Source organism: Phocoena phocoena, chromosome 4 (genome assembly GCF_963924675.1).
Source record: "Phocoena phocoena chromosome 4, mPhoPho1.1, whole genome shotgun sequence".
NCBI classification, from domain to species: domain Eukaryota; kingdom Metazoa; phylum Chordata; class Mammalia; order Artiodactyla; family Phocoenidae; genus Phocoena; species Phocoena phocoena.
The window spans coordinates 58745001-58765573 of NC_089222.1; the positions used below are offsets into that span (position 1 = coordinate 58745001).

General features: G+C 44.5%; 1 protein-coding gene across 1 annotated transcript in view; it reads left to right on the top strand.

The window, feature by feature from the left end:
- Positions 1-20573, top strand: part of USP13 (ubiquitin specific peptidase 13) — a 117290-nt gene that overhangs the window by 51107 nt on the left and 45610 nt on the right. Inside the window, exons 7-10 of the mRNA XM_065876127.1 lie at positions 5808-5902; positions 7222-7409; positions 13558-13629; positions 13983-14076. Coding sequence (XP_065732199.1) covers positions 5808-5902; positions 7222-7409; positions 13558-13629; positions 13983-14076 — 449 coding nt within the window. The remainder of the gene's footprint in view (positions 1-5807; positions 5903-7221; positions 7410-13557; positions 13630-13982; positions 14077-20573) is intronic.

The following is a 20573-nucleotide window of genomic DNA, read 5'->3' on the forward strand; positions in this document are numbered from 1 at the left end:
GCTCAGCAGCATCTGAAGGTGATTTTTTTTTTTTTTTCTGTTTTCCATCCTTTATTGAAAGGTCCCACATCCTCAGGGACCCCAGGCAAACCAGACACCAGACAGGTCCCTCAAATATAGCAGGAGGCCTGAAAGGGGAGAGGAATGACTTATGATCCCACCACACCTCCCTGGAAACAGAAACCCACCACAGACGGACAGACAGACAGGGCCAGGACGGGGGAGACCTTACCTCCCCCTAGGTTCTCTGCCCTTTGCCCCCACTTGAAAAGAAAGTCAAACACCGACTATGCGGCACCCCAGCCCCCCACCCACCCTAGCAGCGTTTGTGCCCCCCCCCCCCGCCCCCCTCGCAAGGGGCAGCGCTGAGGCAGCTTCCCGTCGCTCTCCTTCACTTTGGTTTGCTCCTGGCAGCTCCGTGCCCTCTTCCTTCCTCCCTCAGCCTCCGGCCCAGTTGCCCCTACATCTTCTATCACCTACTCGGACCTTCTCTCTGGTCTCTAGGGCCTCCTGCCCCAGGGCCTCTGGGGAAGCAGCATCTCCTCCCAGCAAGGGGCTCCGCCAGGCCCTCTCTGCCCAAGATGCGGGGCTCACACGGCCGCCCCAGTCTCCTTGAGGTCAGGGGCTGAGCGCTGCCGTCTCATCCACGGGGGCGTAGTGTATGCGGGGTAGCGGGGCCCTGGGGGCCTCTGGGCTGGGTATGATTGGGGCTGCTGGGGATAATGTGCTTTTTGGGCTGGAAGTTCTGGGGTTCGGGCTGTGCAGAACCCCCTCCCCGGGATCGGCCCCCTCTGTCCAGGGAATTCCCGCGGGGACTGCGGGGACTTGGGGGCCTGTGGGCAGGGGTGGCCGGAGAGGGGGTGAGCTCCTCGGGGGCAGGGGTGGCGCTGGGGACTCCCCGGCCCCCGCCCCCGGCCAGGACTCGCGGTGCTGGGGGTTGCTCTTGAAGGGGAAGCGCAGCGTGCAGTCACGAGGGGGCATGAAGCGGGTGGGGGGGTCTGCGCAGCCCCCCGCCCCGGCCCCCCGGAGCCTGCAGTCCCTGCAGCCGCAGCTGCTCCTGCTTGAGCCAGCGAAGGCGCCCCCGATGGAAGGCGGGGTCCTCCTCCATCAGCCTCGACACCCACTCCCAGCTCGACAGGGGCGGCGAGGAGGCCGCGCGGGAGGTGCTCGGTCACTGGGGGCTTCCTGCTCTGCTGCCTCAGACCCTTGGGGCTGGGCTCACGTGGCCTCACCGGCTTCTTCGTTCTCATCCTCGTGATCCTGGGTCAGGGGGATGACCCTCTCCATGCGAAGCATGCGGTCCCTCAGGGCCTGCAGCTCGCGGTCGGTGCTGCTGTTCTGCAGCTTCACCTCCTGCAGGATCCCCGCCAGCTTGTCGATGTGAGCCCGGAGGTCCTCCGCCTCTGCGCCGTGGGCTCCCTCCTCACTGCCGCCTGAAGGTGATTTTTCTTCTTTGATCATCTTCACCCCTGACCTGGGTATCAGCTCAAGGATTTGGATCAAGACATTGACTACTTCATTTTAGTTTTGACCTGGTTTGTGCCCCTCTGTGTGCCTCTGTGCTGCTTCACTGTGGCACTTTTCATGAGATCCTGTTGCTGCGTCTAACGGTGGTCACCTGGGACGGCAGAGCCTGAGCGCCACGTTTGTTGTTTACTATTCTGTCTCATCTAGCATAGCCCCTCACACATAGTAGGTGCTCAGTAAATATTTGTGTTGTAAACAGATGGAGGAAGACAGACACACGGATAAAGTTTTCTCCTCTGATTTACCTTTTTTTCTTTTTCTTCTTTTTTTCAATTTTATGGACATCTTTTTCCTCTTAATTGTTTTCCTTTCCTGACCACAGTCTAGGTTCTGTCTGGCCTGGGAGTTATACTGTCTACCTCTGCCCTCATTCATTTTGTGTTTGGGTTTCTAGATTAATTGCTGGAGCATTCTGTTGTTTTTGTTATTTTCCTGTCTGTGGCAGATGCTCTATAGGCATGCAAATATAAACTCATGGTGGAGAGATGCAGTTTGGGTGAATGGATCATACATACTGTGGAGAGATCCTTTCCTCTCTGGCTTGTGACTTGGTGTTTGACCAAGAGTTCTGGGTTTGTTTGTTTTCCCATTTGAGCTGTGATGATAGAGCAGTGAAGCCAGCTTCTCTGGTTTCTTTAGTCTTTCTAAACACCAGATCTTGTTGAGGTACACCTCTACCTCTCTCTCCTTCTGCTTTCCTTTGTGGGTATCTGAGGGCAGAATTTGGACTTCTGCCATTTTCTGGGGCTTAGGAAAGAGAGCCCAAAGTCACATGAGTAAACCATAGCCAAGAAGACATCTGTTGAGGTCCTTTATACTAAACCAGCATTCTTATAGGACTATTTGAAATAATAAAGGTTAAACTTGTGAGGACAGGGACCCTGCTTGTCTTATTTAATATTAAATCCTCAGTATCTGTATATATTTGGTGTTCAGTAAATATTTGTTGAATACAATGAATGAATCAATAAATGAATGAATGAGTGAGTGAATCCCTGTGGGTGAACAAGGATGACCAGTGGTACACTAGTCCTAATAGTATACCACCATATAGAAACATTTTAATTTTTGGCAATTACTTATAAAACATTCTTTTCAATCAAAATATAATAAATTTGGAAAAAAAGAAAAGCAAAAAACCAAAAAGAAACCTTCCCATTCAGAGAAAAGAAATGATTACCATTTTAATGTAAATTCCTTACAGATTCTCAGTCTTTGTCTCAGTCTTAGTCTCCATCTCTATTATCTAACCTTTTCCTTAGTTTTGGAACTTAATGCACATACTATTTTCTAACATGCTTATCACATCAATTAGTTATTCATGCTGTAAACCTTTTCTTTTATCTTTTCCCTTCTGTGGGTCTCTCCATGCTCTCCATGGCTTAATTTGTCATTTAACTTGAAATGGAACAATGACTGGTTTCCTTGTAAAGTAAACATAGTTACTCATGAAACTCTGCTTGGACTATTCCTAGGAGGATCTTTCTGTGAACTTCCTAACTGTGTGTCTTGGCTCCAAGCTTTTAAGTCAAGGAAGGGGTCAGCAGGGTAATACTTGTCAGGCAATGCTTATTTGCTACAATAGTTTCTGAGCTAAGACTTGACTTTGCTAAGCAGAAGTTGGAAATAAAGTGAATTTCCCAATGAAAAATGTGTAACGATTTGCAGCTCCTGAGTCTATTTCAAATTTTTTTTCTATGACTACATGTCATTTTAAAATTCTTCATGATTGCCAAGTTTAAGGATCACAGTTCATTTTTAGATTTCTTGTGTGTTACTCACTAACCTGTTTTTGTTATTGGGGTAAGAAGTAACTGTTGTGTCTGACCAAATCATGGCATATTTTTGGAGCAGTTAATGACTGGAGATAGGAAATGTTAATTTCTCACTAATTTCTCATTAGGCTGGAGCCTAATGGCTTAAGAACCATAGAGTTCTATGTGATTTTCACTTATTTTGAAATCCTAGACCCATGCCAATGGTGCATTTCTAGCAATCTTATTTTCTTTTGGAGCTCTGATAATTAGAGGCTTAGGGGCTTAGAGGCTTAAAGTCTTAAGTCTTCAAAACTATCTCAGTAGTTAATAATAACCAAAGATAAGTGCCTGGGGAGTGTCATTTTCACCTTCCAGCCAATATTTGAGTGGTATTTTGGTGTCATGTGTCATAGATTAAAAATATCGTTGATGTATTTGTTTTAAGTTATTAGTTCAAAGATTTTTTTTTTGTATTTAAACTTTTTGGAAATTTTTTCTTAATTGGGCTGGGGATTTTGTCTTTTGTTTTTCCTTTTGAGAGCCCTGAATTATATTTAAAAAAGGAATATAGATGAAGGCTGCTATTCACAAGTTAAAATGGGCCCCTAAGGGAAGAGGGATAGAAGAGAAAGCTATACAATGTTTAATCTATTAATAATAGGAAGAGTGGCTTTTTTGGGGTGGCAGTGAGTCTCTGTGTATCTGGGTTTGGGTCAGAGGGTCACCATAGTTTTTATATATATTACTTTTTGTTCTACTCCTGGTATTGTTCCAAAGAGCAAGAAACTCCTTGAACAGTCTATCTTTTACTGTCCTAAAGAATAATATCTTTATATCTATTTTCAGATTTTGTTTTTCAAATTTAGAAGTGAAGAAATTGTGGTTTTTGACTCTCCATTCCTGTTAAGGGCCTAGGATGGTGCTTCACTGAGCCTCTTGGTCTCCTGAGAGATCTGAGGAAATAGTCTAGTGCAGAGGAAAAAGGACTGGGCCGCGAGTCGGAATACCTGGGTTCTGGGCCACGTGAGGGGTTTGAGGCAAATGATTTAACTTTTCTAACCCTCGTTTCCTTACATGCAAAATGGGCCTGAAAATGTTTCCCTCTACTGCATTGCACTGCCCTATGACGACAGATAAGGCAGCAGTTTGGATAGCTTTTGAAAACGCTAGGCAGGGCTTCCCCGGTGGCGCAGTGGTTGAGAGCCTGCCTGCCAGTGCAGGGGACACGGGTTCAAGCCCTGGTCTGGGAAGATCCCACATGCTGCGGAGCAACTGGGCCCGTGAGCCACAATTACTGAGCCTGTGCGTCTGGAGCCTGTGCTCCACAACAAGAGAGGCCGTGATAGTGAGAGGCCCGCGCACCGCGATGAAGAGTGGCCCCCACTTGCCGCAACTAGAGAAAGCCCTCGCACAGAAATGAAGACCCAACATAGCAATCAATCAATCAATCAATCAATATTTAAAAAAAAAACAAAAAACGCTAGGCAGTGCTTCTCAGACTTTGCTGTGCACGTGGAGATCTTGTTAAAAGGCAGATTCTCATTCAGTTGGTTTGGGGTTGGGCCCGAGATTTTGCATTTCTCACAAGCTCCCAGGTAATGCTGCTGCTTTGAATCATACCGCAAGAAGCCAGGTGCGATCTAAAGCCTTATGTTGTCAGGGGGGATATTGAGGGTCCTGAGGAGAGAACCCTCCCCTGCCACCCCCAAACACACAGCTTCCCAACACCGGTGTGCCGTGAGTGGGTTACGGACGAGGCCAACATGCTGATACCTCAGGTCCTGGGGCGGGTGGAGCCTCCTGAGTTACCCCACTGCGCTAAATGCATCATCATCTTCTTCTGTGTGCTGTAGGGTGGACGCATTTGGGAAGCACAGCAGTCTTCACAGATCCCTCACCAGCTCTGTGGGGTGTGGACACTGAAGTAGGGAAGAGGGGATGAGGGGGCAGGCGGAGGTGGAGGGTCGTGAGGTGGTAGGTCTGGGACTACCAGAGAGACTATAGAGGGTTCCACAGGCAGAATTTTGTTTTGTCCTGGACCTCACACTGCGGTCCAGCCATTCGGCAGCCCCGAGGGCCTGTGTGTTCTCTGTTCCTCACAGGTTCTCCCTGCGTGGGCAGACGGCGTGGCTGTTTCCTCCATCACCCTTCCCTCCTCCAGAACTTATATCTATGCCACTGGGGTTCGGGTTAGAACAATCCATGTTAGGCATTTGTATTTGTCTAATTTTAAATTATTTTAACTTTAGACACTGTTCTTTTTTTCTTGTTTCAGAAACCTTTTTAAAATTACTTTATGAAATGTCAAAAGAATTGATATTATGGGTATATTTACAAAAATACCTATTTATTATGCTTATTTTTTATCATCTGTCTTCCCCCCCAGTTGAAACTCACAGAGATTTTTGTTTTGTTTATTGCTATATCCCAAGCCCAGGGCATAGTAGGAGCTCGGTAAATATGTGTTGATTATTGAATGACTTGATTACAGATCTCAGTGCTTATTTTCTCTTCACCTTCTAGATGTTTATTCTTTCCAAGAAGAGGAACCTGTTTTGGATCCTCATTTGGCCAAGCACTTAGCGCATTTTGGAATTGATATGCTTCATATGCATGGGGTAAGAAAGGTCTCCTTTTGTCTCTATTCCCACTTTGCGGGGAAACTGTTTGGTTTATTTATATAATTCCTATCACACAAATCTTAATTTTCTAGGTTTTAGGTTTTAATGTTTGCATTTACTTCTTTAACTTAATTAGTATTTTGCTTTGGTTATCAGCTTAGATTTTTAATTTTTATTTTATAGTAAAAATGGCACCTCATCCAGTACCATTTTGTTTTAGTTGGAGTTTACTTGCAAAATTCCTGTCTCCTTTGATGGAGAGTTGCGTGAATCACTCTTTGTTCACTAAAGGGAGAAGGTACAGGGAGATGACCTTTAAAATAATCTGTGACCAACATCACTTTAATTGATTACAGGAAGGGAAGCAGAGCTCCTGGGGCAGGAAAGGGGTGGAAAGAATAAGCCAACAGATTATTGTTGATGGAAACGCTTTGCCTCATTTCATATTGTGTTTTCAGGCTGGTATTGTGACTGTGTAATATTTGTCCTTATGAGGAGCTGGTTAACTGTGCGTGTTTTGCTTTAGCCCATGTCATCTCCCTCTCCTCATGTTCTCCTCTCTAACTCCTCTTTCTCACTCATGTCACTTTTTTTTTTTTTTTTTGCGGTACGTGGGCTTCTCACGGTTGTGGCCTCTCCTGTTGCGGAGCACAGGCTCCGGACGCTCAGGCTCAGCGGCCATGGCTCACGGGCCCAGCCGCTCCACGGCATGTGGGATCCTCCCGGACCGGGGCACGAACCCATGTCCCCTGCATCGGCAGGCGGACTCTCAACCACTGCGCCACCAGGGAAGCCCACTCATGTCACTTTTTAATTTGTTTTCTGTGCTCTTCTTTAAACCTCCCTCCCATGTCGAGCTTCTCCCGAACCCCATGGTTTTATTCCACTTTCTTCTCCAACTGCCTTGCTTTTTGTTTGCTGTGTTGCATTGTATCTGCCCTTGAGATTATTCTACTTGCTTCTTTTTTTTGATTCCTATTTGTCTTCTTCCTCCTCCTATCTCCTTTCCTCCCAGTCTCTGTCTCTTTTATTTTAAAATCTTTTAAATGTGGGGTTTTTTTAAATTGTGGAGAGATACACCTAGTGTAAAATTTACTGTTTTAACCATTTTTTAAGTGTACAGTTCTGTGGCATTAAGTTCATTTGTCTTGTGTAACTATCACCACGTCAGTCTTTTTAAATGAGGTTGTTTATTTCTCTGTTTAACTGGGGAAGAATGGCAGAAACATCTATTGCTGTTGGAAATAATTGGTGGGGCATGATGTTTGAATGATAATCATTGTTAAAGTTGTATTTCTTCAATGACGTTGCCCCAGACAGAGAACGGCCTCCAGGACAATGATAGCAAGCCGCGGATCAGCGAGTGGGAGGTGATCCAGGAGACGGGGACGAAGCTGAAGCCCATGTACGGCCCCGGATACACGGGTCTCAAGAACCTGGGCAACAGTTGCTATCTCAGTTCTGTGATGCAGGCCATCTTCAGCATCCCGGAATTCCAGAGAGCGTAAGTGTCCCGTGTAGACCAGGGTGCACAGCCTGCCCTGCATCCCCTCCACGTCCAGTCAGGTAGTGTGTGCTGAGGAAGCCCTTCACCATCTGTGCTGTGACTTCCCGCATGAAGCTGGGTGAGAACACTTGTCAAGTGTTATGGGGATCAGGTGAGATAAGAAGAGCTTTGTAAACTGAAAAACCTCCTACAGGGATTTGTCATATTAATAATGGCTTCCAATTTTAGACCAATACCCTCTATGCCAAGAAAGTAATAATCATTAAGCTTCACAGCAAAACTGCCACATCTCTTCCTATAGATGCGCTAGGAGAGGTTCAGTGATCTGGTTGGTCAGTGGTGAGTGAGTGGAGATTCTAAGAGGATTTAAGCTTTTCTTTTTTTGCTACTCAAAATGTGGTACGTAGATGGTGCTGGTCCTTGGACTGCTGGATGTGGATCCGAAACGAGACAGGTATGGAAATTGAGAGTGAGCATTCAGAAATTGTAGTAGGCCTTTGACGTTGCCGTTTTTTGTAAGTGGCATTTCATTTTTTCAGTACAGTTGACCCTTGAACAACATGGGTGTGAACTGCATGGGTCCACTTATATGTGGATTTTTTCAATAAATACGTACTACCATACTACAGGATCTGCGGTTGGTTAAAACCATGGATAAGGAGGAACTGCGAATCCAAAGGGCTGACTGTAAAGTTATGCGTGGAATTCCGATTGTGCCGAGGGTTGGTGCCCCTGACTCCTGTGTTGTTCAGGGGTCAACTATAATTTATTTTTATTGTATTTTTAAAGGTATCATCTATATGAGTTGAAATCAACAAACTAGCTGGCCCTTCACCACAAGGAATTGGGAGGCACTGATTTAGGGTGCTTCCCACCTGTACACGTTCAGGCTGCCTGCTTCCTTCCTTGCTTGAGGGGCAGAGGGGCTGTGTCTCTGGCCCTTTTCTTCCTTCGACTGTGCTTAGGACAGGGAGCCGCAGAGACTGGTAGCTGCAGCTCACGGGCAGCCACTGCCTCAGTTTAGGAAATCATCTCTGGTGTTTCCCAGAGCAGGTAGGATTCGACCTTGGTTCAAGTATGGAAGAGGACACACATGTGCTAAGACAGAATGACGGGCAGATAGCATGCTAGGGACAGCGCAGGGCAATTTTTAACTCACGTGGAGTTGAATGCTAATGATTTTAAAGGTAGTTAATAAAAGTATATCAGATGTCCTTTTCCTTCCTCTCTTGGTATTTGAAGTCTTACCTCTTCATACTGTTGCTGGCTTTGGAAATTTATGGTCGGTTTTCCATGCCAGGTTTTAATTTTTTCCATCCAGCCAATAAAGAGCGGGTTCTGCTCTGCTTAGCAGTGTGCTGGGTATGGGGGGTTCAGTGGTGCCCAGCTCCAGTTGGGGAAACAGACATTAAATAAATGTAGACCGTCCCCAACTTGTGATGATTCGACTTCAGATCTTTTGACTTCAAGATGGTGCAGAAGTGATACGTGTTCAGTAGAAACTGTACTTCGAATTTTGCTCTTTTTCTGGGATAGTGACAGGAGGTACATACCCTCCTGTGACGCTGGGCAGGGCAGCAGCCATAGCTCTCAGGCGGGCACGCGACCCTGAGGGTAAACAACTGATATGCCCACAACCATTCTGTACCCAGACAGCCTTTCTGTTTTTCACTTTCAGTACAGTATTCAATAAACTAGATTGGATAGTCAACACTTTATTATCGAATAGACTGTGCTAGATGATTTTGCCCAACTGTAGGCTAATGTAAGTGTTCTGAGCATGGTTAAGGTGGGCTAGACTAAGCTTCAATGTTTGATAGGTTAGGTATTGTAAATGCATTTTCAATGGACGATATCATCAACTTATGATGGGTTTATTGGGCTGTAACCCCATCCTTTGCTGAAGAGTATCTGTAATCATAAGAACAACTGCATGGTTAAAAATATGGTAAATTCCATGAAGGAAAAGGGAAGGAGGTGGTCAGGGAAGATCTCTTTGAAGAAGGGACACACAAAGGGATACTCACCTTGACTGATGTGCGGGGGGAGTGTAGACAGGGTTTTGGAGAAAAGGAGGAGCAAGTTTGAAGCTCTGAGATGCGAAAACCTTTTCAGAGATACGCATCATGCATTGTATTATTTTTATAAATTCTTACCCATGTCTCATACCTGTTTTATCATTTGATTTGGAAACAGTGTAGCTTCATCTTATCTGTCTCATGCTCCAAGATTTTTTTTTTTAACTATTGAGGGAAAGTCCTTATTGTAGGTGTTGTATAATTATTATTTCTTTTAAACTAGAATGGAAGACACTTACATTCTTTTGTTAAAAAGCTCAACAACATTTTTAGTGCTTTACAGCCTACAGTTTTTGAAAATATTTTCTACACTTCAAAGTTTGATGAACAATTAACTTTCTGAATTTTTTCTTCAATGAAAAAATGTACCTCAGGGCTTCCCAGGTGGTGCAGTGGTTGAAAGTCCGCCTGCCGATGCAGGGGACACGGGTTCGTGCCCCGGTCTGGGAAGATCCCACATGCCGTGGAGTGGCTGGGCCTGTGAGCCATGGCCGCTGAGCCTGTGCGTCTGGAGCCTGTGCTCCGCAATGGGAGAGGCCACAACAGTGAGAGGCCCACGTACTGCAAAAAAAAAAAAAAAAAAAAAGTACCTCATGTCTATAATTTGGAATTAAGATTTGAATCTCTCACCTGGTCTCGTTTCAAGGGTTGTAGAATTTTGTAGTATCTAACATTTTGTATTCTATTTCCTAAACATTTACTGTATATATTAGAACATGAGCAACTTATTTTTCATACTTGTCCTTGGTCTTTTGGTTCTTTTACCAAATATCACTGGGTTGAAGTACTTGCTCTTCAAATTCCTTTTTCCCCAGTGGGACTAACTCAGTGGAGTTACGTCCAGGACTGGTGTCTCCATTTTGTAAGTAGAAAGAGTGACTCACAGAAAGATTAAATGACTTATGCACAACCACGGTGTAATTCGGGAACATCAGCTGGACTCCTTAATACCCTGACTGCCACTTGAACCCAGTTTACATTTCAAAATAATTCCGATGAGGAGCAAAATCTAAATAAACTGGTGTATGAATTGAATGACAACAAAGATGGATTGTCAGGTAGCAAAACTGTTTTTTGCTTTGAAAACCACTAGATTACAAATTGAAGATGTAAGTATTGATACTTTGAAAATTATCCAGCATTACTGCTGCCTTTTAAAATTTTTATTTTTAAATTTTGGTTGCGTTGGGTAGTCGTTGCTGCGCGTGGGCCTTCTCTAGTTGCAGCGAATGGCAGCTACTCTTTGTTGGCGGTGCATAAGCTTCTCATTGTGGTGGCTTCTCTGTTGCAGAGCATGGGCTCTAGGCACGAGGGCTTCAGTAGTTGTGGCTCGCAGGCTCTAGAGCGCAGGCTCAGTAGTTGTGGCGCACGGGCTTAGTTGCTCTGCGGCATGTAGGATCTTCCTGGACCAGGGCTTGAACCCCTGTCCCCTGCATTGGCAGGTGGATTCTTAATTACTGCAGGGAAACCCCTACTGCTGCCTTTTAATTTAATTTTGTTGTAATAGAGGATATTCCTCATTGATTAGAAAAGGAATATAAATTACTAGCAAAATGGACTTTTCTGACATCAAAGATTTATTACCCCCTTTAACTTTATTCTTCTCCATCAACCTTGCCGGAAAGCGTAAGCTTTTCACTAATGTTCATCTTACCAGTGGATTTTTTTTTGTCTTGTCAGGTTTTGAGATATGATAAAGACTGGATTGTAAGAGAGCTAATGTTTGTAATGTTTATCGTGTTGTATATTAATTAAGAATTCTTCAGTGCAACCTCTGACTCTGAATATAGTTTGGTTTATCTATTATTTGGCTTTTGGTCCATTGAAAATTTCTAAATGGAATTGTTGTTCTAGTGATACAACCAAAAGCCATTTGAATGGGACTATTCCAGAGACGTGTGCTCTGTTAATTTTTATGTTGGTACATAACCTTGGATACAAATTCCGAGTTTGTAATCAGCAGGTGCCTAGAAGTTTCTAGTATTTCAGGGATCTAATTAGAGGTCATTACTAACTGTAGCGTATCATGGTTCTCTGCCAAGACTTTACTGCAGTTATGCCTGTTCCGTTGGGTCATTAGGTAGTCAGTTATGAAAATTGGTTGTGTGATTAAATGATATGAATATCTTCATTCAACACATATTTATCGAGTGCCTTTTACGTGTTAGATGCTGTTCTAGTGCTGGAGATGCAGTCATTTAAAGTCTCTGCCTTCATGGAGATTATATTCTAGTATGTGATCTCTAGAAAGATAGATAATAAACAAGAACATAAATAAATTGTATAGTTGGAAATAGTGATTCATGCCAAGAAGAAAGTAAGCCAGGCTCAGGTGATATGGAACATGAAAGGGAGCAAGGGTCCGTAGAGAGAGCGTTCCAGGAAAGAGACAGCAGGATGGCATGACCCTGAAGCAGGAGCGAGCTTGGTGTGCCCTGGGCAGCAAGAAGGGGAAATAGCTGGGGCGTTGTGGTCTGGGAGAGAGGGGTGGGAATGAGGTCGGAGAAGCAGGCAGGGCAGGGTGCAGGAAAGGACAGGGAGAGGGATCTGCTTCTGGATGCTTCTTCCTAGAGCTGTCAGGCTCAGAGAGTCCAAGCCTCAAGAGGGAAAGGTGAACAGCACAAAGCAGGGGGTGTGAAATAGGAAATGAACTTAAGAAGTGAAAGAAATGATTGTGTGTTGACATATATATGGAATCTAAAAAAAAAAAATGATTCTGAAAAACCTAGGGGCAGGACAGGAATAAAGACGCAGCAGATGTAGAGAATGGACTTGAGGACACGGGGAGGGGGAAGGGTAAGCTGGGACGAAGTGAGAGAGTGGCATGGACATATATACACTACCAAATGTAAAATAGATAGCTAGTGGGAAGCAGCCACATAGCACAGGGAGTTCAGCTTGGTGCTCTGTGACCACCTAGAGGGGTGGGATAGGGAGGGGTGGGAGGGAGACGCAAGAGGGAGGGGATGTGGGGACATATGTATAACTATAGCTGATTCACTACGTTATAAAGCAATTATACTCCAATAAAGATGTTAAAAAAATTAAAACTAAAATAATTCCCAATCTATGTATAATTATTTAAATGTAATGAATTCATTATATGCTTTCTCTTGAAAAACATGCTTGTTCAATGAAAAAGATATTAGTTTGTTCATCTACTTAATTTTGAAGATTGCTCTGTAGACAGACTGACAGATATGTACTCCTGGAAACAACTAATACAGGAAAATATATTTTTGACACGTTTGGAGGAAAATTAAAAAAAAAAGAAATGATTGTGTGTTGAGATGAGAGATGGATGGTTACAGTTAGACTGCTCTGTCAGGTGAACTGGTCAGAAGGAGGGCTTGTGGGCTGCGCAAGGGACTGTGGATGGCGCAGGTACATCTGGCAGCGAGGTTCAGGGCACAGCTTGGGCGCCAGGCTGCCTGGGTCTACTCTGGGCTTCCTCACTCCCTCTTGGGTGATTTTGGAAGGTACCTAATGCATTTGCACCCTGATTTCTCATCTCTCAAAATGAGGTAATGACAATAATCCCTTCCTCATATGGTTGTAATGAAGTCTTAATCAGGCAGTTTAGGAAACGCTTCAGAAACGGTAGTTGTTACTGCTGTCATTGTTCATTTTGACGCCACCAGAACAATTCCTAACCTTACCTTTCGTTTTGGGGAAGGTAGTTGAGATGGCGTAAACCAGTGGTCCTTGACTCTGACTACATGTTAGACTCACCTGGGGAACTTGTAAAAGATTTCAAATCCCAGGCCTCAGCCTCAGGCAGTGAAATCAGAACATCTGGGGGTGGCTCTGGCTTTCGTATTTTTTCTAGAAACTCTTTAGGGGATTCTAACTCGTACCTGGGGTTGAGACCCATTGATAGAAGCATAAACCCTTTAGGGAGGCCCATGAATATGACTGCAGAGGTAGGAGCTCAGGAAAAAATTCTCTTCAGGTGGGTGAATTAGTGTTGACAGAAAGGCAAGAAGGTCTTAGCTAGGATGATAGCTTATTTGGGTTCTGTTCATCTCTCAGTTCCTATGTTTTGACCGTTGCTTTTCATTTTCTAGGTATGTAGGAAATCTTCCAAGAATATTTGACTACTCTCCTTTAGATCCAACACAAGATTTCAACACACAGATGTAAGTGCCCTGTTGTAATTTTTAAGTATCTGATATAGTGTTCATAGTGGTTTTCTCTGGGTTGCAGAATTAAAGGCAATTCTCTTCTTTATTGCCTGTATTTTTAAAAGTATTCTGAAATAAGCGTGTGTTGCTTTTGTAAAAAGAAAAAAATCAGTAAAATTGTAAAGTACTGAGAAAAGTTGAAAATGGAATCAGTATGAAGCAGAATCAGACAGATAAGTTATTTGTGAGTAATTGAGATACAGTGTTCCACCTAAAAGCAGCTGTACTTATTGATATTTGTAGGTAATTTTATTATCTCTGAGGGGAAACAGCAATAACCTTTTTGTCTGTTTCTCCCTCCTGTCCAGGACTAAGTTAGGACACGGCCTTCTCTCAGGCCAGTATTCAAAACCTCCCATGAAATCCGAGCTCATTGAACAGGTGATGAAGGAGGAGCCCAAGGTATGTGTCTGGGTATTTGCCACACTGAAATGTTGGAAAGAGGAACCTTGTTAGCAAGAGCATGGATTTCCTATGATTTGGCGAATGGTGGCCATCAATTTAGCAAGCTGTCAAAATAGCTCTTTCATTTTAGGGTCTAGGGTATCTGTCTGCTCTTAAAAATCGTGGTAAGGAATAGCCAGGGTTGGGGTTTCTCGTGGCATTTGCTTCATGGATTATATGTGATTGCCATCATTAATGGTCTTTAGAAATAACATTATTCATAAAGTAGTGCTGGAATGGAAGGAATAAACATATAAAAATATAAACATTTTCCCCTCGGTAACCCAGTATTGGCCCTTGTAGTGTTTGTGTTCTCCTAAGCCTCAACTCTGTTTGCTAGGGTTTCTCAAGAGGCTGGTTGTTAAAAAAACAACACACATATTCCTATCCCGCCCCTAGAGCTGAGGATTCTGAATTTCTGGGGAGGGCTGGGCAGTCCTTATTTTAACTAAGCTGCCAGGGAGTTTGTAAGCACACTCCATTATAGGAAACTCAGTTGGCCATTCAGTCACTATTACTTGACTCATTGAAAGATGTGCTTCATCTCCTAATAGCCAGACCCCCATTTCCATGTGCCTGCAGGTTGGGCCACTGACCCCTCCCTGGGCTGCTCTGTTAACGCAACTCCAGATGGCGCCACTCTCAGCCTGGCCTCTTGGAGTGGTGCCCTTGGAGTTGTGCAGTGCGCAGCTTACACAGCTGTATTTGGCGGTCTTGCCTCCCACAGCTGCAGTCATCCTGGGTGGAATGCAGGCCCCGCTTCCCCAGCCCCTGCTCTGCCTCCAGGGTACCTTGTCTTGACTTAGTGGGCAAGTTCTTTCAGTTCTGTGTCTCAAGTGTGTGACCTCTGTGCTCCCAGCTTAAGTCAGTCATCCTTGACTAATGCCTGCAGACTGAGAACAAGAATCGAAAGGCAATAAGTTCTTTTTCATCAGGAAGCCAATTAGTTGGGGAAATGGAGCAAACAGGAGAAGAGAGACTAGGAAGGGAACATACAGAGGCAGTGTCTGGGGGTGGGGAGAGGGAAGTGGGTTGTGAGAGGGTGGAGAGGGATGTAGACATTCTGAGGGCCAGGCCTGGAGATCAGAGTGTCATGGCCAGGCAAACCTAAGTCCTCCAGTGGCATTGTTATCCAGCATTGCAACCATGAGTCCCTTATCCACGCCAGACAGGAAGACCCCCAGTTGGGATGCAGATGAGGTGGTCTGGGCTATCGGGTTATCCAGGCTTCTTCTACCTCTGAGCTCCTGTGGAACTTTGAAGAGGTGATGGTGAAAAAACTTGGCCCCAAATGTTGTTTTTGATCACATTTATCCTGGGTGTGCATCCAGGCTGTCACTTCTTGGGCCACTCTTGGGGCAGAGTTTACCTGCCCTGGTGGAGGAGACGGAGACTAATTGGGACTCGGGAGCCTGGCTTCCTCTCCTGCCTTTGCGAGGGATCTGGAGACTGGGGGCAAGCCCCGTAACCTTTCAGTCTCAACCATCAAATGGAAGATTGGTCTCGCTGGCGGTTGTGAATAGTGCAAGTGTGAAGGTCCCCTCTCTAATGTAAAGTCTGTGTACAGTACAGGACGGTTGTGCTTTTGGAATCTCCTCATTTGAGAAAATGGGAAATGAAAACTCATCAATTTAGCAGTGTTTGGAAGGAAAATTTGGTTTTAATATCACAGTATCCTTTTACATTAGAAGAAAAGTAGTTCTTATATAAGTCATATTCTTTATTGAGTCTGTGAACAGCTGGGGACCCTAGTCCCCTCCCCACCATTAGATTAGCGTGGTAGCTGTGTGATCTCCAGGGGTCTGAGGCTTGCCCTGCCCTGTCTGGTTCAAGGTGTGAAACCCGGCAGCACTTGGACCATATCTGTCTTGCAGGTGTGTTTTGCTTGCGCCTACCCCCCCCTCCCCACAATCTGACTTTCCAGCTTCTTTTAAACACTCAGAGCCTCTGGCAGTCCCAGGCCCGTGACAGCAGTGGCTGGAGCTGAGTAGCAGCCCTCCCTTCATACAGGACACACTGTCCCCAGCTGGCCCCAGTCCCTTTGTGATTCGTGACCTGGCTGGTACGCTGGGTATTTGGGTATGTGACCCTTGATCTAGATGATTTGTAAAGTCCTTTCCCTGCTCCGACATGCCAGGATCAGTTGGGTCCCTTTAACATTTGGAATGAGCTTGAGTTGACCGTATGATTTTCTTTGTGGCCCTGGAGGTGCCAGTTTCAAGCTGTTACTTGAACAGGCAAGTAATTCATTGTAAAATCTCCACTCCTCTTGACAGTGGAGAGAATTACTTTCTGAGGCATCAGGATTTTCACTGGCATTTGGTTTCAGAGAAACCAATTTGTGAGAATCTTTCTTCTTTCAGGTCTCAGGAGCCCTTTGGTCAGGTGGTCTTGTGCTAGGTCTCTAGTGTTTGTGTCTTATCTTGTAGATGAGCCTGAAATGCTCCAAGAGATGAAAGAAGATGTGCTGAAGCAAAGAAGAGGATAGATTAGGAAAGAATGTGTGGTGGAGGGGAGAGAACACAGAGCCATGTAGCAGGAATGCTTTTTTACAGGGTCACCACCAGAGATACCAATAACTAGCATTACACAGTGCTTCCTGTATGTTCACTGATGCAGAAATGGATTCACAGAATCCTAACCTAAAGTTACCAAGCCAGGGAGTAGGAGAGCTGGGGTTTACACCAGGCAGTCTGGCCCTGAGTGTGTGCGGTATTGACCACTGCACTGTCCTGCTTCTCTAACAATTGTTCCAGTACTTGTTTCAGGCTCCCAGTGCCTCAATGTGTAGATGCTGGTAGGTGGATGACAAAAGGGGCTGCTTATATTAAAAAGAATGAAATGATGCCATTTGCAGCAACATGGATGGACCTAGAGATTGTCATACTGAGTGAAGTAAGTCAGACAGAGAAAGTGAAATATAGTATGATAATCTGCTTACATGCAGAACATTAAAAAAAAAAATTACAAACGAACTTATTTACAAAATGGGGGGGAAGGTTGGGGGGAAGGGATAGATTGGGAGTTTGGGATTGACATGTACACACTGCTATATGGAAAACCAACAAGGACCTACTGTGTAGCACAGGGAACGCTGCTCAATATTATGTAACAACCTAAATGGGAAAAGAATTTGAAAAAGAATAGGTACATTTATATGTATAACGGAATCACTTTGCTCTACACCTGAAAGTAACACAACATTGTTAATCAACTATACTCCAATATAAAATAAAAAGTTAAAAAAAAAAAAGGGGTTGCTTAAAGTTTGCGGAATTACTAGATAGCCCAGTAACTTGGGCTACTCACATCTTGGGTCATTTCTAAAATATATACTTCTGGATATTAAGTTGCTCTGCTAAAGACCAAGGTGAAATCTAGTTTTTATGTATGCATGCTTAATACATATTTCATCTATAAAAAGATTTGCAGTGTTTTTTGGGGGCACTGCCATTTCTGTATAAATTTGTTGAATTGATTTTTAAAATTAAATTGCATCTATAGTAGCTAAAACCTCCTCACTATAAAAGGACACTTTTTCTTCTTCAAAAAATAATATTCCTGGGCTTCCCTGGTGGCGCAGTGGTTGAGAGTCCGCCTGCTGATGCAGGCAGGGGACACGGGTTCGTGCCCGGGTCCAGGAAGATCCCACAGGCCGCGGAGTGGCTGGGCCTGTGAGCCATGGCCACTGAGCCTGCGCGTCCAGAGCCTGTGCTCCGCAACGGGAGAGACCACAACAGTGAGAGGCCCGCGTACCGCAAAAATAATAATAATAATATTCCTGATCTTTATGCATTCTAAGACAGTGCTTTCACACAATTTAATGCTGAATACTCCATAATTTATTTCTCCTCCTGAAGATAGCACATTATTAACAGTTCTGTATTCCGAACAAACTGTTTCTTAAGTGACAGTTCATTTAATTTCCCATCTAACTAATCCTTGACACAGAATTGCTGGTCTCAGTTTTTAATCAACATGATATAACCAGGGCTCTACTTCCAGATGATGTAATTTTAGCTCCAAACATAAGAACTTTGTTTTCACTAACCTCCATTTTCCTACTTTGGGCAAATGTAACATTTCTAACTCATCTTTTGAAATACGAAAAATAGCTTGGGGGAATACCCTCTGTTCCTTTAGCTTAGGAGATTTGGGGTTTGGACGTGAGTTAGGAATTACTGGTCCAAGGTTTATGGTTTAAGGTTAAAAATTTAAATCAGCAGATGACATACACCTGTGTTTGGGGACGGCGGAGATGCATGTATTTTTTTTCATTCCTGTGATCTTATAATGTAAGCATCTGTACAACCGTTGCTCTAAAGTGATATAAAGTCTCATCTTGCTGCTTGTTTATTAATTAAAGCATTAGCCTCAGAGGAATATGAGTGGACACTGGCTGGCTGCCTTCTTGGTTGCAGTGTTAAACAGAAAGTTCTGTGTGAGCATTTGGGAAAGATTCTGAACATGGTAGTCCTCTCTCCAATTTTAGCTGATCTGTTTTGCAGTTGCTGATGGAGAAAGTAAGTACAGCACCCTATAACTATGACAGGTTCCTTAGGTGGGTGCTATTTAGGAGACTATCTGGGGCTCCCTCTTATAAAGTTAGTTGTCAAGACTAGCCTTTGCTTCTGGGGTCCGAGGGGCAGCTCACAGCAAGAGCGAGAGCTTCCTGAAGGCGGGTCTGATTCTTGGTCAGTTTGATCTCTCTAGCCTTGTTTGGTGATGGGCCCGTAGGGGACACTCAGGTGATGACACTGACCCAGTGCCAACCAGGAAACATGTTATTTCTTTGATGTACTTCTTTGGTTCTTGTTTATTTATTTTGGCGGTGCCGTATGGCTTGCAGGATCTTAGTTCCCTGACTAGGGATTGAACCTGAACCACGGCGGTGAAAGCGCCAAGTCTTAACCACTGGACTGACAGGGAATTCCTTTTGGTTCTTATTTAGGCTTTTTGGTTTCTTTGAAGTAACTGCCTTATTCTAGAGCCTGACCTTTTTAAAAAAAATATTTAAATATGCAACTATACACACACGTAGAGAGCAAAGTATAATGAGTCTCTATGTACCATCATGTAGCTTCAGCAGTCACCATTACTGCCAATCTGGTTTCATCAGTCCCTCCTGAACTCAATTTTTCCCTTCCCTCCTCCTTCCCTTCCTCTCCTTTCCCCGCAGTATTTTGACACAAAATCTAAGCATCATCCTTTTCCCCTGTAAATATTCAGTATGCACCTGTAACTAGAATACCTTCTTTTTTTTTAAACATTAATATCATGTTGAAAGTTGCTTAAAGTGTTACAACAAAATGTATCAGCCAATACCCAGCCCATATACAGATTTTCCCTTGCAGTATCAAAGACATCTTTTCAGAGTCCCCCTCTTTTTGCAAGCGATTGATTTGTTGAAGGAGCCGGATCATTTGCCCCAGGATTGCTCTAATGATTGCTTCCTTGAGGTATTGTTTAGCTTGTGTTTCTTGCAAGCTGGAAGTTAGATCTGGAAGCTTAGTTAGATTCAGGTTCATTTTTTTATAGCCTGATTTTCTATCAGACATGAAGCGAACATAGTAATAGTTGAACATGGGAATTAGTGAGAGCTCCCCTCAGAAATCAGAGATAGAATAGGTGTGGGATGTGGGTGCAGACAGAGGGGTCAGCTGATGGTTAGGCATTAAGTGTGGGGAGGCCGAGTTTGAGATAAATCCAACCCAGCTGTGAGAGCCAGGAGCTGGTCTGCCGTGAGATGTGGGGAGGGAGAGGCAGCATCTCTCCGGTTAGGAAGCTTTTCAAATAACTTCTCAGTGACCATCAATTCTCAAGCTATAGGTTGTCTGTTGCACCAGGGATTAAGCAAGGTCAGTTGAGGGAAAACAACTGAAATGGGCAACGAGAGAGAAGAGGCATGGGAGGGGAATGAATGAGGCTGGGCTGCAGTCCAAGTGCGGGGCTGAGTCTCAGGAGTTTTCACCAGGGTCTCCATTGAAACGTCTCCTCCCAGCTGTACAACCACGTGGTGGCACAGAGCAGCAACCGGCTTTTCAGAATTTGTTTTCAGCAAGTTAGTAAACTTTTCCAAGCAGCTGCTTTGATGGGGACTGGCGGCCACCTCAGGTTCCAAGCACAGCTTGTTAGAATTAACACCAGCAGCAGCAGGCAGTGAGTGTGTGCTTATGTGCGTGCCTAAGCCGAAATGCACAACACGAATAGGTGTATTCCAAGCGGTGTCTCTGCACTGCCCCGAGTGAACATGTCATTGCTGGCCTGGCCTGTGCTCTTGGCCCCAGGGGTGCGTGGGTTTGAAGAGGGCTTGCCCAGAGTCCAGACAGTCTACTCTGCTCAGCAACTGGTAAGAGGGACTCAGGGACATCAGAGGTGAGAGCTAGGCACACGTGTGCAACAAGCAGTATTAGGACACAAGAGAAAGAGAAAGACGGATAGAGAGGCTGCGATTG